We start from the raw sequence: 16,723 nt of genomic DNA on the forward strand, positions 1-16,723 counted from the left end.
CCCATACATAGACATACAATGGGATGACTGAATCCATGCGGCAATGACGATATATTCAGTCATTACCGCTTGAAAGGTTAAGGACCTTGACAAGCTTTCTGTGGTGATGTACAAGATTATATTGTCAATTCCGAACTTAACGACGTATTGAAAAAAAGATGGGCGACTGTTAATAATCTTCTTGCAATCTGCCAAATGTAAAATGAAAAGAAAAACAGATATAAAAATATAATAAAAATATAAAAACTTACGCCCTATCTTCCAGCCCTCGAAGTTGAATCTGTCAAGTGAGGTGGTCGTCTGAACAAGTGCGCGCTGCTGCTTGCCCTGAGCTGTTGCTGGTGAGGGGAAGCGTGTGTGAAGTGAAGTGTAGGTGACCAGAGTGGAGGGATAGCTTGTTGAACGCGTGTTACGAAAGTTTTCGCTGTCAATTGTTGATTGCTAATGTTTGTCAATTCTTCGAATAAAATGTTGTTCCTTTCTATAATTTTACTGAGGTTGTGCCTGGGATTATGCTTTTGTTCGATGTTAATATTTAATTTTCAAGAATGTTAAGATATTTTTCCTTGATAGCTGTCTGTCTGATTTTCATGTCCTGATTGATGTTGGATAATTTAGGATTGCTTTCCTTCATGTGTACATGCACTGCTGAAAACCTATTGTGTTTTGTCAGCATTTGTGCTCTCTTTGTAGCATATGTAGAAGCTTCTGCTGGTTTGTCCTCGTAAGTGGCATCAGTGCGTGTATTTATTATTATTATTATTATTGCTATGCTACTGACAGTGTGAGTGTTTTAGAAAGTTCGGGCATTGGTGTTACTGGTTCTGAACACAATGTTGAAGTTCCGTTTCTTGAAAATGTTGGTAATTTTGTGGATATTATTGTGATTATAAATGAATGTGATGTATTCTTTCTTCTCTTTTTTCTTAGTCTTTGATTAAAGTGGTAATTGACTTCATCTTAATTTTGTTGAACTTTTTCACATAATCCTTATTGTAACTCTTATTGATGGCAATCGAGTGTATTAGATTGATTTCATTCTTACAATCTTCATCTGAAAGAGTAATGTTCTAAGCTTTGTGAATCATGCTATATAACTTATAGATTATAAATCTCATATTTTGTCCCGTATTTGCTCAACACAACTAAGGTTATGTTACAAGGAGATTCCCACCTTCCAATACTTGTCAGTTTCTTATAGCTAGTTTATTATTTACATAACATAATCCAGCTTAATCTCAGAGTATAATACTAAATAGAACATGTTTCGTTCCAATTATGGAAAATCAAATTTACACATGAACCAGAAATGAACGAAGCCATCAACTTCCTAGACCTCACTATTGCTAGAAATAATGAATCTCTCAAGTTCAACATTTATAGGAAACCTACCCTGACTTTTAACATTATCAGAAAGGATTCTCTGCACCCAGTTTGATTCACAGATTGACAAATTCTGTGAAATGGGAAGTATTCATGGTAAAAATAAAAAAGCACACAGCCATATCAGGTACTCCCAGAAGAATCTGTAGACAACATTGCACACGCTCTGGAAGGTTCTACTATGTCAATTGGAAGTATGATATAAATGGTGATTCCCATAGGGAACCTGAAATATTTGTCCTGAATGAGTAAACTGATAATACCAATATAAATGGTTCGTTATTGGATATTATAAATTTTCCAGCTAACTCATTCCTGGTTGCCAGCGTTTCGCCCCCGTGTGCTAAGTTGGGCTCATTAGTTGGCACATAGCACACCCACCAAGATGCATGGCTATGTACAGTTTTCAAACTGATGTTACTGCTGAGACAGAGCTGATGTATGTTCAGGAAGTTTCAATAAGTAGGCAATCTCCATGCAAGAACTTAATTTTTTTTAAACTATTGAGGTAATTTTTCGTAGACTAAAATTGATAGGAAAAAATGAGAGAGAGAGAGAGAGAGTGGTTACCTACCAGCTGCTGGTGATGCCTCGAGATCTTGTGGTTCACCTAATTCAGATGAAGTATTAGCACCATCAGGCTTGAAATTAGGAGCCAACACAAGTGCCATTGACAGCAAAAGGACCATCAGACAAGTAGCAGGCTGAACAGATTTTGCACCACTACGAGCCAGCAAACCTTGTAAACGCTTTAGCTGTGCTGTCAATGATTGGTTTTGTGTTTGTAAAGCTTTTATCCTTTTCACCAACTGAACATTTTCCTCTGTACATTTCTTAACTCTGGAATGAAAAAGTAAAGGTTACAATTATTTTGCAAATCTATGTACACTTAATAATTCTTCACATTTCAAGAAATCAAAACTAAAAGAATTGATAAAATAAAAGGAACTTCTGCATTCACTGGAATAATTATCTGTACAATAATATTTATATTCTAGTCTAATACTAGGGGTGTGTTTCTTTGTTGGTATTAATGATAGGCACAAAACATGTTACAAACTTGAGTTTATGCTTTCAAAATATGAACCCTGTAAAGAAAGTCACAAAATTATACAGAATGTATCCGCGAATTATTGCAACATTTATCAGATTCCACAAAATCATCGCACAATCACATAATTTTCAGGAAAAAATATATTTAGCTCAGAATTTGAGCAAAAAATAAAGTTCTTTAAAATAATTATGAATATTGTAAGACTACTCATAAAAAAATACATGAAAGCTTCTATCTATTTGACTCTCTAACTCTTAGCAATGTGCTCCAATTGCAAACAACGGAAACGTGTTTCAGAACAGATATCCAGAGAGCAGTGCAACCAGACTGCTGCCAGAGCAAAGATGTTGAGAGTAAGGGTATTTTTTTCTTCTCAACAGCGCCTTACAATCGTAGTAAAATGGAACACTTGACAACAATGGCGCTCGAATTGGCTATTTCAATGAAGTAGTGATGTGTATCCAATTTTTGTGGAAAACAGGTATAGGTTTAGAGCGCATCACAGGAGTATACACGTCGGGAAATTATGTAATGAAATTGCCGTTTTCATGCAGTATTTTAACATGGGGAAACCATCAACAGTTACTGTGCATTCTCATGCTTTAGAATGTGCAAAATATAGCTTCTATGCTTTTGATGAAATATGCAAAGTAATGATGTGCAAAATCATATGAGAGTCAATGGGAAAGAAAAGATGTGTGTAACAAATATTTTAACAGTGATGTGCACAAGGAAAATGAAGAAATCCAGGAAACAAAAACAAAAAAACTTTAAGAGACAGCTTTGATAATACTAAACTTGTTCAAAATGAAAAGGAAAAATTCATAACAAGAACGGCGTCAGCTTTCCTGGGAGCAAACATTCCATACTACAAGCTTTATCACCCTAATATTCAAGCTTGAATGAGCAAATACACTGAAGGTGAGAAACATTTTCATTTAGTGGGATTTGTGACAGATTGTCAATGTGAGATAGTATTACTTCTAATCATGCAAGTTTATTAACATTCTACATTCCTTAACTCTACACACTGGAGATGATCTGGTTGCAAACAAGCTTTGCAAGAATTATGTTCCTAAAGCAAGAGAAAAATATGAGAATGATGCAATGTTTATTATCCTGTTCCTAATTTCTCAGGAGATTGGTTCCCCTTCAAAACTACTAGTGGCAGGAGTGAAAATACTTGAAAACTTGAGTGCAAATGAGTGTTCCGAGGCACTGGTAGAAGTTTTCATGCGTTTCTTGGTGGACTGTAAGAACGATATGACCGAGCAAGTAGGGTCGCGCAGCTGTGTACTTGCATTCAAGAGATAGTGGCTTCAAATCCTATAGTCAGCAGCCCTGAAGATGGCTGTCTATGGTTTCCCATTTACACACAGGCAAAAGATGGGGCTGTACTTTAGCTGCTACCTTCCCAATCCTATCTGTTTCCCACTCTTCTGTCACTGAAAACCTTTGATGTGTTAGTATGACAAACAAATCAAACAAGTAGCAAAGGAGGGGGGGGGGGGGGGGGGAGAATGGTATGGCCATAGTTACATACGGTGCTAGATACATGATAGGTTGTAAACATACACTTAAAGGTCTTGTATCAGAAAATATTACTCATGTTCAGTGCTGGGCCCATAATTAGATGCACTTGCTGAAATACATCCCAATGTCTTAATGACGGTGTCCTTCAAACAAAAAATAAATTTCAAAATCAGTGAAACTGTTTCCCTTCACCAATCATAACTTGCTGGAGTTCCTAGATGGGGTCAGTTCTCTATATAGAATATTTGGAGGTTATTGTTTGTTATTTCAAAGAGTTGTAATTAATTCTGATTCAGCAGTGCTTTCATGTTTTTGTGATCCAAGTTCTGGAAAGGGAAAGTCTATACAATGTGAAACCACATTTGCCAAAGAACACTGTACTTCTGCTGTGGATCTCATCACCACTTCAGAGGAAATATCCTACCCATTACTTCACAAATTGTACCCAAAGTTGATGGACTTTTGAGTGGCAACTTGTGGAAAAGTTTGTTTTATGTGATCAAGTTACAGATATCCTTATCACACTAAGTGATGACAGGCAACAAAAGGTCTGAAATAGAATAAAGCAAGTGAAAGAAAAAAAACTGTTGCAAAGCTGATATATTTTATGAAAACTAAGCTTGCAGCTAAACTGTTTAGAGCCACAGCAGAACTTTTCTACCTTCCACTTCTTTCCAGAAACACTGTTGACAACGGCCTGCTAAATAAAGTTAAAGATACTCCTGTGCTAGATGGTGCTTCAAAAACAGACCGAGCTCGATAGCTGCAGTCGCTTAAGTGTGGCCAGTATCCAGTATTCGGGAGATAGTAGGTTCGAACCCCACTGTCGGCAGCCCTGAAGATGGTTTTCCGTGATTTCCCATTTTCACACCAGGCAAATGCTGGGGCTGTACCTTAATTAAGGCCACGGCCGCTTCCTTCCCAGTCCTAGCCTTTTCCTGTCCCATCATCGCTGTAAGACATATGTGTCGGTGCGATGTAAAGCCAATAGAAAAAAAACAGACCCTTCAAAACATTGCACTAGAATCTGCAGGGGTAAAAAGTGAATGTAACTATGTGAACAGTGTTCTGACAGGCTTGCCTGAAGATTGTAAGTTTTTCTTCCAAGTCCCTGAAATTTTTATGGTTTTAACTTTCAAATGTTAAGTGAGAGGGAATTTTCTGTTTAAAAGACATTTTATCAGATCAAAGGGTTTCATAGTCCTGTTCAAGTGGAGAAATTATCATTTTCTTAATTGTTGATAAAGAGTAGGTAATAATTACCAGATAATGCCTCAAACCATTTATGTGTTATGTTAGATGTTAAGGTTTCTTCAGTAAATTCCAAAACAAATGCCAATTTTCATAATATATTTTTCCACAATAATTAAACAAATATTTTAGTTTAATATATACATTTTAAAAGTTTGTCATTGTGAAATATGCACAAAATTGCCTATTTTTTCATAAAATAAGTATCAAAATAAGAGTAGAATATCACCATAAAATTACATCCCTACTAATAAATTCTGGTAAAAATTAAGTTGCAAAATTTACTTCTTATCTTCTTTTTTGTCCTGACTTTCATTCATTTTGTTTGGGGTCGGCTATTCTGGTTTGAATTCACCAATTTCCCCCATCTGGGATTTTATTGGATTTAGTTGGGCTTCTTACAGGTCTTTATATACCATGTTATTCAGCCACCCCTTCCAATGTAGTTTTGTGCAACCCAACTAACGTTCGACACGGTTATGTCGCCCAGCAGGCATACTGTATGGTAGTAATGTCCAGTGAGCACAATTTGCACACGATTCTGAACCCTACCGACAGGTTATATCGTCCGCTCACAAAACACGGCGCCTTGAAATCTTGTTGGTGTGGAAAATTCTAAATTCCCACGGTGGGAATTAGATATTTTCCCCCAATAGAGCATACACCCCAGCGTCAGTGGGTAGGGTCTGACACATCCCACTCTGATGAGTCTAGTGTCAGACCTAAGACGAAACACTGGTTAATAGAGCAAACGCCTGAAAAGCCTTACATCTGATATGTTTTTGACATTTTTGAAATCTTGTAGCGATATCCTGTGACCATTACAAGTAACTAACCTCATGTTTTAATCCCAGGTGGTTTATAATAAAACATTGTTTACTGTAATTAATCCTGTGACCATGTAACTATGTTAATGTCATGCCTTATAACAGTGCAGTAATTAAAGTCTTAAACACCATATCGGATGGCGTATGTACTCTTCTCTTGTCGTACTACCAGCATGGTCCCAGCAGTGTAGCGTAGTGGATGTGGTTAGGCGTTAGCCTAGCAATCAACGGAATGAGCCATCTGCTGTTCGAATCCTGCATCGTTCAAATATTTTTGCATCTATATGATGTTTAAATACGGAAACACAGGCCCACGTTTGCCACATTCAAACAGCAGAACGACACATTCATCTTGTGGTCTATGCATACTCCGCTGATTAGGGCCAGAATGTAGTCTCTGCTGTCATTCGGCATGTTTTACACAAAAGAATACATTGACATACTCCTCATTCATGGGGAAACAAGACAAAACATGTGCAAGGCACTACGCCTGTACTAGGAACGGTATCCCGATAAGCAACACCCGGCTGCAGCGACATTTCACCGCGTTGAAAGACTTCTAAAACAAGACGTGATTTTCAAGCAGCCACAAGTCCGCGATAGACCCATTACATCAGGCAAAAGAGAAGAGGCCGTTCTGGAGGCAACTTGTAACAATCCACACATAAGTACAAGGGTGATTGCACAACAGATGAACACAAGCCAGCCGTCCACTTGGCAAATACTGCATGAACATAAATTTCACCCATATAATCTTGAATTATACCAAGAGCTCCGTGGGCAGGATTTCAAAGCTCTAATGGAGTTCTGTCGGTGGCTATTAGGCAGGCTGGACAATGATGCAAAGTTCGTATCGCACATCTTGTTCTCGAACAAATAGCACTTACACAATAATAGGAATGTCAATCGCACAAAATACACTCTTGACAATCCTCACTGAGTGTGATAGGCACCACTTTAAATATGATAGGGAGTGAATGTGTGGTGTGAAATCTTGGGGGATCGCCAGATTGGAACTTATTTCTTTGAGGGCCTTTGGACGGTGCTACCAGCACACTCTGCATTAGGAACTCTCACAGCTGCTGGAGGCTGTGCCCTTGCATGATCGTCTGATGATGTAGTTGCAACAGGATGGAGCTCCGCCTCATACGACTTTACCCATTCGTAACCATCTGAGCAAGGAACTGCCTGGAAAATGGATAGGACAAGGAGTTCCTGTTTCTTGGCCCACCAGATCACCGGATTGAATGCCATTAGACTTCTTCTTGTGGATGCATTTGAAGAACGTCATTTACATTCAAGCACCGGAAAGCCCCAACCAGCTCCGGCAACTCATCATGGACGCCTGCCGAGCAATTACACCTGAAACGCTTCAGTGCGCAAGAAGATCTATTGGTCACAGAGCCCGAATGTGTATAAACCAAAACGGTCATCACCTTGAGCATTTGCTGCAATAAAATATTGTCAGGGCAGTTGTGTTCCTATTATTTCCGGTCCATATGTGTCCGGCCTGCTAACTGACCGTCCCTTCCAAGGGCCACAAAGAGATTCATTCACACACACACACACAAACACACACACACACAAAGATTCCAGTTGTATTGCCTGAACATACCAGCAGGGCAGAAGTTTTCCGGGCGGAATTAATATTGCGAGTTGCATAAAACTACATTGGACGGGGTGGCTGAATCACATGTTATAATGGACATCAATGTTTGAAGCAAGTGTAATGGACTAGTATAACTTGGAAACAGTATCGAGCTCCATTATTATTATTATTATTATTATTATTATTATTATTATTACTTGTGAGGTGTGGCTATGAAGTTGTTTACGTCTATTAGTATTTACGTGGTTATGTACGGACTTTATTTGGTATAAATCGTGATCGTATTATTTGTGGGGTTATGTCATGATACATCTGCTGTATGTATATTAATAAGAGTTTATTTAAAGTATTAATGTGTACCTGTAAATATGATGTATAAATCCAATGTAATGTTGTACAACACACGGTAATAGTCCAGAACAACGCATCTTGCCACTGGAAGTGTGTAGAAAATTTTCATTGTAAATAGGCTATTGGTAGAGACCTGAAAAAATTGCATTTGCGATGAATGCAAATTTTTAAATCTTGTACTGAATCCAGGCCCACGGTAATTCTAATGTGGAATAACATCATTTTTACACATAAATAGAAGTGCAAAACATGCGAATTGTGACCCAAAATGCGAAATTAGTACGAATATGCAATTTTGGTGCAAATTCTGCAAAAATGTGCTATTTTACTGGCGAAAACAACATATTTCGGCAAAACTGTCAGAAATACTGAAAATATGATGAATAAATGTTTCGACCGTTCCGATCGATGAAGAAAAGTAGCCGATCCATTGCTGCTTTAATCGATACTTACAATGGGAATAACAAGGGGAATATGATCTCTATCGATTATTATCGAAATGTAAATCGAGTGTCACGGAAATAATGAGATAGACGTAGCGTTGTTTTCCTGTTGTTCAAAATTGAAACTAGTTAAAGAGTAGAAAGTTTAGTGATCGTTAAGGTTATGAGGTGCACGAAGAAACTGCGCGCGAAAAGGCTCACCAATATGCAAAGGATGGGTTATATGCCACAGATTCAGCGACAGTGATTTGCAAGTATTGTAATTGCCAAGTTGGGTGGGGAAAAAAGATAGCATTGTGAAACATGTTAAATCTGAAAAACACGTGGGTAAGCGACGCAATAACGAAAGTTCAACCCCTGCTGCTAGTACGTCTCAAAGAGAGCAATCTTCTGTGCTTACAGAGTTAAGATAGATGTAAACGACGAAAAATTTCTAGAGATAACTTTTCAAAACGCACAGTTGAAGTATTTGCCAAAGCAAATATACCTCTGGAAAAGCTGGAAAGCAAAGAGCTAAGACCCTGGATTACTGAGTTTTCAAATGAAGAGCTGCCATGTATGAGAACTCTAATTGAACTGTACTTACCGGATAAGTTTCAATTTCATTGATCGGGTACGGTTTAGGTTTACGCCATTGAAACCACGCGCAAAATTGAAGGATACCGAATTTGAGTGCGATTTCCATATCGAACTATCTTACCCGTACCCAACTGATCCAGTAATTTTAAATTATTTTGTTATATTTTGAGGTCTTTCTTCCTTTCTAGAAGTTGCATCTGACCACCAGAAAAGAACAGGCTCTAGTGGGGAAGAACATCAACATACTCTGTGATGAAACTACAGATAGAATGGGCTGTTGTGTTTTTATCATATTCCAAGTCCCAGCCGGATCGAAAAGAGAGCTGCACGTTGTTTCTGTGAACTATCTTGATGCAGGAAATGCTACAAACTGCTCTCATGCTGTTTTAGGAGCTCTGCGCAGTTATAGTGTACCATATGATGTAGTTAAATTGTCTGTTAGTGACAGTGCCCCGTACATGACCCAATGTTATGAAACATTAAGTGTGGTCATAGGGGATCATTTAATGCATGTACAGTGCTGGGCACATAAGATCAGCTTGGTTGGCAATAGTTGGGTTGCAGTGATGACAGATTCAAATTATGTGGTTGTGATGGTAAAGTCTGCATTTTTGAACACAAGAAAGCGAAAATATAATTATTTACAATTCTTAACATCGAAGTATGGTGCTACAAAGGAAGCTAAGCTTTTTCCTGCACCTGTCATAACCCGATGGAATAGCTGGTTTCAGGCTGCCTTCTATTTGAGTGCTTACTTTACTGATGTTACATTTTTCAAGATGTCTGACATGAAAAGACATCAATAACTGTGGTATAAAGTACCTGACTCATCTGAGTGACCGAGAAGTGAATTGGCTTCACTCCCACATGGTTTTTGTCACGGATCATGCAGCTGGATTGGTTGACCTCCTTACTGAACTTGAAGGGTCTCTGTACCCTATCTCTTATCTCCTTTACCCCAAACTGCATAACCTTGACACCAGTTTTACCTTAATTTGTGAGGGAAATTTTTCTGCAGCAACTATGATGCTTTGATCAAGCTCACTCCTCTACAGCAGGCTGCATGTAGAGACACATTTGTCAAAGCTGCTCATTCTTCACAGTGCAAGCTAGCCACACTGAAAGCTAAAGACCCCGACCATAAGCATTTTGTGTCAATTTCTCAAGCTCTGTATCCAAAAATATAATTTTGAATAACACTGATAAATTAGATGAGCTTGAGAAATTGTTTGGAGTAACAGATCTCTCACGAAACAATATCTGGTCAGGTTACTGTTCTCTGAAACATGCAATTCAAACGCAGATGAAAGAAAGTGAAAAATGTGATGTCATGCTTGCACTAACTGCAGTTCAGACGGAGTTCAGCACATTTGCTAAATAATGTCTTGAGTTGTTGTGGACCCCAACAAACAATGTAGATAGAGAGTGCGTGTTGTCTCATTACAACACAGTGGTTACAGACAGATGGTGCAATTAGGAAAAAAGGCAATGCCGAAGTAGTGACAATGCTTTCTTTTGAACAATGAATTTGTATTGTTTATGAACCAAGGACAATAATTGAACTTCATAAACTTGGAATGGTTAAAATTAATAATAAAATGCAATTATTTTAACTATGTAAATAGATGCTAATTTTCAAAAAATAGATGCAAATTTTGAAACAAATAGATGCTAATTTTTCTGGTCCCTAGCTATTGGAGACTCAAAATTATGAGAAAACATGTGTCATATTCTTCTAGAAGCCTAGCCAGGGAATGTATATAGAGAGTCAGTCTTGGGAGTTGAGTTGTTTAACGTGAAGTCGTTAGGCAAGTGTGTGAACTTTGTTGGGTTGGTAGTTGGTTGAGATGCAAGTCGTCTTCTTCTTCTTCTTCTTCTTCTTCTTCGTAACAGTGTTTTGTTCAAGAGCGCAGTTGTTAGTGAGTGAGTGTGTGTGTATATGAAATTTGTAAATAAAACTGTACACAATTGACAGCATTTTGTGTGTGCGTCTGTGTAGTTACAACATTGGCGACCGTGACAACAAGAATGACGAGTAATTTTCGGTAGTGAATACAAGTGTAAGTGGGAATCAGAACAAAATGCAAATGATACTGGAAAATATGTCTACACAACAACTTAAAGACGAGCTCGTAAAGAGAAATCTTCCAACGGACGGCAATAAGAATCACTGAAGACACGGTTACTACAATATCTCAACGAAAACTGCAAAGATCCCCAAAAGATTTTTATCGAGGTGGACAAACATCCGGACTAGTCATCAGAAGAGGACGTAAATATGACTACAATGTGTTCCAACTTAATGAGCATGATACAGACACTTTATTTCCACATTAACAGATTTCGAAAGTAGATGACAATACTTCTGAATCTAGTACAGTTATAACTAAACAAATATCTCAAGTGTATACACAGGTTTACAAAGTAGAACAGTGCCTAGAATTGAACATTTCAACTGTAGATTATAAAATTTCGCAGATGAATTCCCAAAAGTGACGTCACCAATCAATTAATACAGCAGATATCGGACATCAGGTCAAAACTGGGACAGGTTGAGCAGATTGATAGTAGGGTAAATCAGCTGGAAGGGTACATCACTAACCGCAAGGAGGAGGTGGAAATCCAGTTTTCCGGCATAAAGCAACAGGTTAAGAGGAGAATTTCTATCGTCAAGGGAAATTTTAAAAGTTGTATATCTGACCTTGAGAGAAATTTTGGGAGCCGTATTTCTGCCCTTGAAGGAAGGTTTGAAAACCAGATTTTGACCATCAAGGGAGATGTTCAGAATACGAGAGAAAGCATCCTTCACGCGGCAGAAGATAGATTAAAGAGAACAGGACCTATCGTCACGCCTTCAACCCCCTCAAACCTATCTGGCAATACAGAACACCTAGACCCGAAGGTGGATTATAGAGAGCCTCCCAGAATTCCACGGGCGACTGGAAGAGAAGCCGACTAGCTTCATCGAGGGATCTGTCAGTCTACTAGGAAGGACTAATCCACCGGAGGACATGTTCGTTCAACTCATCACACCTCAGTTAAAGAGGCAAGCCGCTACTTGGTGGAATAACTTGAAGGGCTAAAACTTAAACTGGACTGATTTCAAGAGGGAATTCCTTGCTACGTTTAATTCTGAAGGGAGAAGAGCTCTGTGAAAAGGAAGCTACCGACTGGTGCACAACCCACCAGCATGAGAGCTAGCGCGTTTGTCCCCTAGAAGTACCAGCACTTCAAGCAGCTGCACCCTGAAGGAAGCGAGAACGAGATCTTACCAGACATTGTAGAGCTACTCCACGATAAGATTAGATCCCTAGTGAAGGTATCGCAACCGAGATCCTCCTTTGATGATCTGCATAGAATCATCACCCAGCTGGAAGAAGAACACAAGAGCAAAGCCACGGAAGAGACCAGCTCGGTTAAGAAATGCTACTAGTGTGGAAAAACAGGACACCTGAAGAACAAATGCCCAACTTTGGCATTGGAAAACTAAGTCCGGCCCATTCTGGATTGAGGGGGGATGGGACCAGGAACAGGAATGCTTCTCAAGACCAGACAGGCAAGCAACCATGGTTAAGTATGAGAAGGATTGGTCAGCTTGTGAGCAGAACAGACCAACCTCGCCCAGCTATCATCCTGAGGATAGGCAACGAGAATTTTTCAGCCATACTCGACAGCCAAGCAAGTCACTCGTTTGTAAATGGGACTGTTGCCAGATTACTAAAGCTTATGAAGTCTCACCATCTCGGAAGGGTAGTGGGAGCAGCGGACGGGGTAACCCCAATTACCGACTAACCTAACTGCTAAATGCATGGACATGCCTACTGTAATTAACGTTGCAGTGATTCAGGACCTAATAACTGACATCATATTAGGTCATGACTTTCTGATAGAATACAAGGTGAAGATGTGGAAGTCGACGTAGACTTGGAAGATATCCAGTTAACGCATCTTCAACCAAGTGAAGAGGAGCTAAGACACGCCTGAAAGGACTTTCCGGGAGTTATCACCAATAAAATAGGACGGACTACAACTAACGCACACCAATGAATGCAGTACTTCCTCACTCATCAAGCAACGACCATATCCAATCAACAGGATAAGCATAACTGTCATTCAGAAGATCCAAGAGATGGAAGGGCAAGGTCTCAACGAACCCTCTACATCCTGTTGGGCTTCACCTACCGCCCTACCGAAAATGAAGAATGGGGAATATCAACTGTGTGTGGACTTGGGCAAGTTGAACGAGAAGGCCGTTAGTGACGCCTACCCCATGCCCGACTTGAAAAGACTCAATGAAACAAGTAAGTGGGTCTAGGATTTTCAGTATGCTGGATCTTAAATCCGGATACTGGCAAGTGGAGGTCAAGGAAAGTTCTAGGCCAATGACTGCCTTCATGACACCAAGAGGATTGTACCAGCTTACAGTAATGCCTTTTGGACTGAAGAATGCTCCTGCAATCTTCATGCAACGATGGATAAGGTATTGCGGGGATGTGTTGGAGATTTCTGCCAAGTGTATCTCGACAACATCTTAATCCACAGCAAGAATTTTCAAGAAAACCTCGTACACCTGAAGAAAGTGCTGAAACGACTGAAAATTCATGGACTGACCTACCAACTGCAGACGTGCCACTTTGCCCAGTCCCGCGTAGAATATCTTGGCCATATCCTAACATCCGAAGGTTTAGACAGACTACCGGAGAAGAATCAAGCTATCAAGGAAGCTGAACACCGGCGGACCAAGCGACAAGTACGTCAGATCCTTGGTTGTGTGGATGGTATAGCAGCCTCATGCCACACTCCGAAGAGAAGGTAATACCACTCACCAATCTACTCCATAACAACCGCCCGTACCGATGGACCAGCACTGAAGAAGCAGCATTCCAAAGCATTAAGGTTGCGATATGCAACACTCCCAGCCTAGCCCATCCAGACCCTCAACGCAAGATGTGCCTGCAGATGGTCTCCAGCTTAGGGGTAGTGTTATTCCAGGAGAGGAGTGCCGGTGGAAGAAACATCGAGTATGCCAGTTGAAAGATACCTCCCACCGAACAATGCTACCGCACTGCCGAGAAGGAAGCCTTAGCCGTGGTATGGGCCATGGGCAAATTCAGAGGCTACTTGGAGGGAAGGAAGTTCCAGCTCTACACCGATAACGCAGCTCTCAAATCGTTGAGCTCGGTCTCTGGCTCAAAATCTAAATTGATGTGACCCATCGCAGAATTTGATTTCGATGTGTGTTCCAGGACCGACGAATATAGGAGCAGACAGTTTATCTAGGCACCCGGCGATGGAACCTGAAGTTAGGAGCACCATTGTCGAGAGGGAGTTACCACAAAATCACCAGAGCGAACCCAATGAACCTGTCATTATGATTATAAAGAAGGAACTTCATCTGGGAGTAATCAAGCAATGGCAAGAACATGCCAAGCCCTGTAGGACCATGATGCAGTGGATTAGGAGACAGAACACAGATAGTCTACTCGTCCCGAGGGAATTCAAGATGTGCTACAAGAACTTCTGGGTTGACAGAAGACTCTTGATGTATAGATCTCACCTCTCCGACATGCCTGCAGTACTGATGATCCCTAAACAGCACATCCTTGAGAAGTTCTACGACAGCACTGAAGCCGGACATCCAGGAGGTGAAGACACATATCGGTCTATCCGACGAAGATTCTTCTTTAATGGTTCAACATGCGGAGAGACATCCTGGAAGGGGTGTTACATCTGTGCCTACACCAAGGTGAGCAATAGGAAGGCAGATTCCAGTCAGCGAGGAAGACGGCCGCAATGACCTTGGGAGGTCATAGTCCTGGACTTGATGGGTCCTTACCATCAAGGGGTAAAACAGGACTGCTAGTAATCACCGACCTCTTCACAAGATGGATTGAGGCCTTTCCGATACCAGAAGCCACAATGGGACAGATCACCAGTCTTCTATAGGATGATGTGTTCAGCTGATACGGTTATCCAGATGCATTCTGTCAGACAATGGGAGTCAGTACGCGTCACGGAAGTGGTAGCAAATGATGACTGAATGGGGTGTGGAGCACTGGACCACCCCTATCTACAACCCAAGAGCCAATCCAACGGAACGACAGAACCAGGAGCTAAAACAGACAAAAGAGTGACTGAATGGGTTGCTAAATTTCTAGAAGATAGATCTCAGAGAATTAGAGTAGGTGAAGCTTTATCTGACCCTGTAATAATTAAGAGGGGAATTCCTCAAAGCAGTATTATCGGACCTTTATGTTTTCATACATATATAAATGATATGAGTAAAGGAGTGAAATCGGAGGTAAGGCTTTTTGCGGATGATGTTACTCTCTATAGAGTGATAAATAAGTTACAAGATTGTGAGCAACTGCAGCGTGACCTCGAAAATATTGTGAGATGGACAGCAGGCAATGGTATGCTGATAAACGGGGTAAAAAGTCAGGTTGTGAGTTTCACAAATAGGAAAAGTCCTCTCAGTTTTAATTACTGTGTTGATGGGGTGAAAGTTCCTTTTGGGAAACATTGTAAGTACCTAGGTGTTGTTATAAGGAAAGATCTTCATTGGGGTAATCACATAAATGGGATTGTAAATAAAGGGTACCGATCTCTGCACATGGCTATGAGGGTGTTTAGGGGTTGTAGTAAGGATGTAAAGGCAAGGGCATGTAAGTCTCTGGTAAGACCCCATCTAGAGTATGGTTTCAGTGTGTGGGACCCTCACCAGGATTACCTGATTCAAGAACTGGAAAAAATCCAAACAAAAGCAGCTCGATTTGTTCTGGGTGATTTCCGACAAAAGAGTAGCGTTACAAAAATGTTGCAAAGTTTGGGTTGGGAAGAATTGAGAGAAAGAAGAGGAGCTGCTCGACTAAGTGGTATGTTCCGAGCTGTCAGCGGAGAGATGGCGTGGAATGACATTAGTAGACGAACAAGTTTGAGTGGCGTTTATAAAAGTAGGAAAGATCACAATATGAAGATAAAGTTGGAATTCAAGAGGACAAACTGGGGCAAATATTCTTATATAGGAAGGGGAGTTAGGGATTGGAATAACTTACCAAGGGAGACGTTCAATAAATTTCCAATTTCCTTGAAATCATTTAGGAAAAGGCTAGGAAAACAACAGATAGGGAATCTGCCACCTGGGCGACTGCCCTAAATGCAGATCAGTATTGATTGATTGAAGATGCTACAGGTCCATCTAACAGACAAGGGACATTGACTGTGGGACCGTCAGATACCGCAGTCATTCTTTGCCCTGCGAAGACGCATCAACCGTGTCACTGGCTATTCTCCAGTGGAGGTGTTCCTTGGTCAACAGCTATGGGAGATTCGTCCATTACCCACTTTTCTGGTCAAGATGATACAGCTGTTTCCATAGCAGAGTGGCAGCATAAGCAGCAGCAAGACATCAAGGAAAACAAGCTTTGGCCAAGAAGAGGTCCCTTACCCAGGCCAAGGCTCAAGATGTCGAAGAGACGCAGATCTTCCTACCAGGTCAACAAGTGCTGCAACATAACCACCCAATCATTAAAAAGAATGGAGGCTTTCACGCAGGACTTGCACCTAAGTGGGTTGCTCTCATCGAGGTGGATAAGTAGCTGGGCCATTGTGTCTACTTACTGAAGACCAACCCTCCTGTCAAGGTCCATTCATTGGAGCTGCAGCAAGTTGCCCAACAGCTGCACATACAGAG

The 16,723-nt window shown here is 40.5% G+C and overlaps 1 protein-coding gene across 1 annotated transcript in view; it reads right to left on the minus strand.

The window, feature by feature from the left end:
• Positions 1-16,723, minus strand: part of LOC136858435 (cyclic AMP-responsive element-binding protein 3-like protein 3) — a 117,173-nt gene that overhangs the window by 13,576 nt on the left and 86,874 nt on the right. The window contains exon 5 of the mRNA XM_067137977.2: positions 1,958-2,223. Coding sequence (XP_066994078.2) covers positions 1,958-2,223 — 266 coding nt within the window. The remainder of the gene's footprint in view (positions 1-1,957; positions 2,224-16,723) is intronic.

This window comes from Anabrus simplex, chromosome 1 (genome assembly GCF_040414725.1).
Source record: "Anabrus simplex isolate iqAnaSimp1 chromosome 1, ASM4041472v1, whole genome shotgun sequence".
Classification (NCBI taxonomy): domain Eukaryota; kingdom Metazoa; phylum Arthropoda; class Insecta; order Orthoptera; family Tettigoniidae; genus Anabrus; species Anabrus simplex.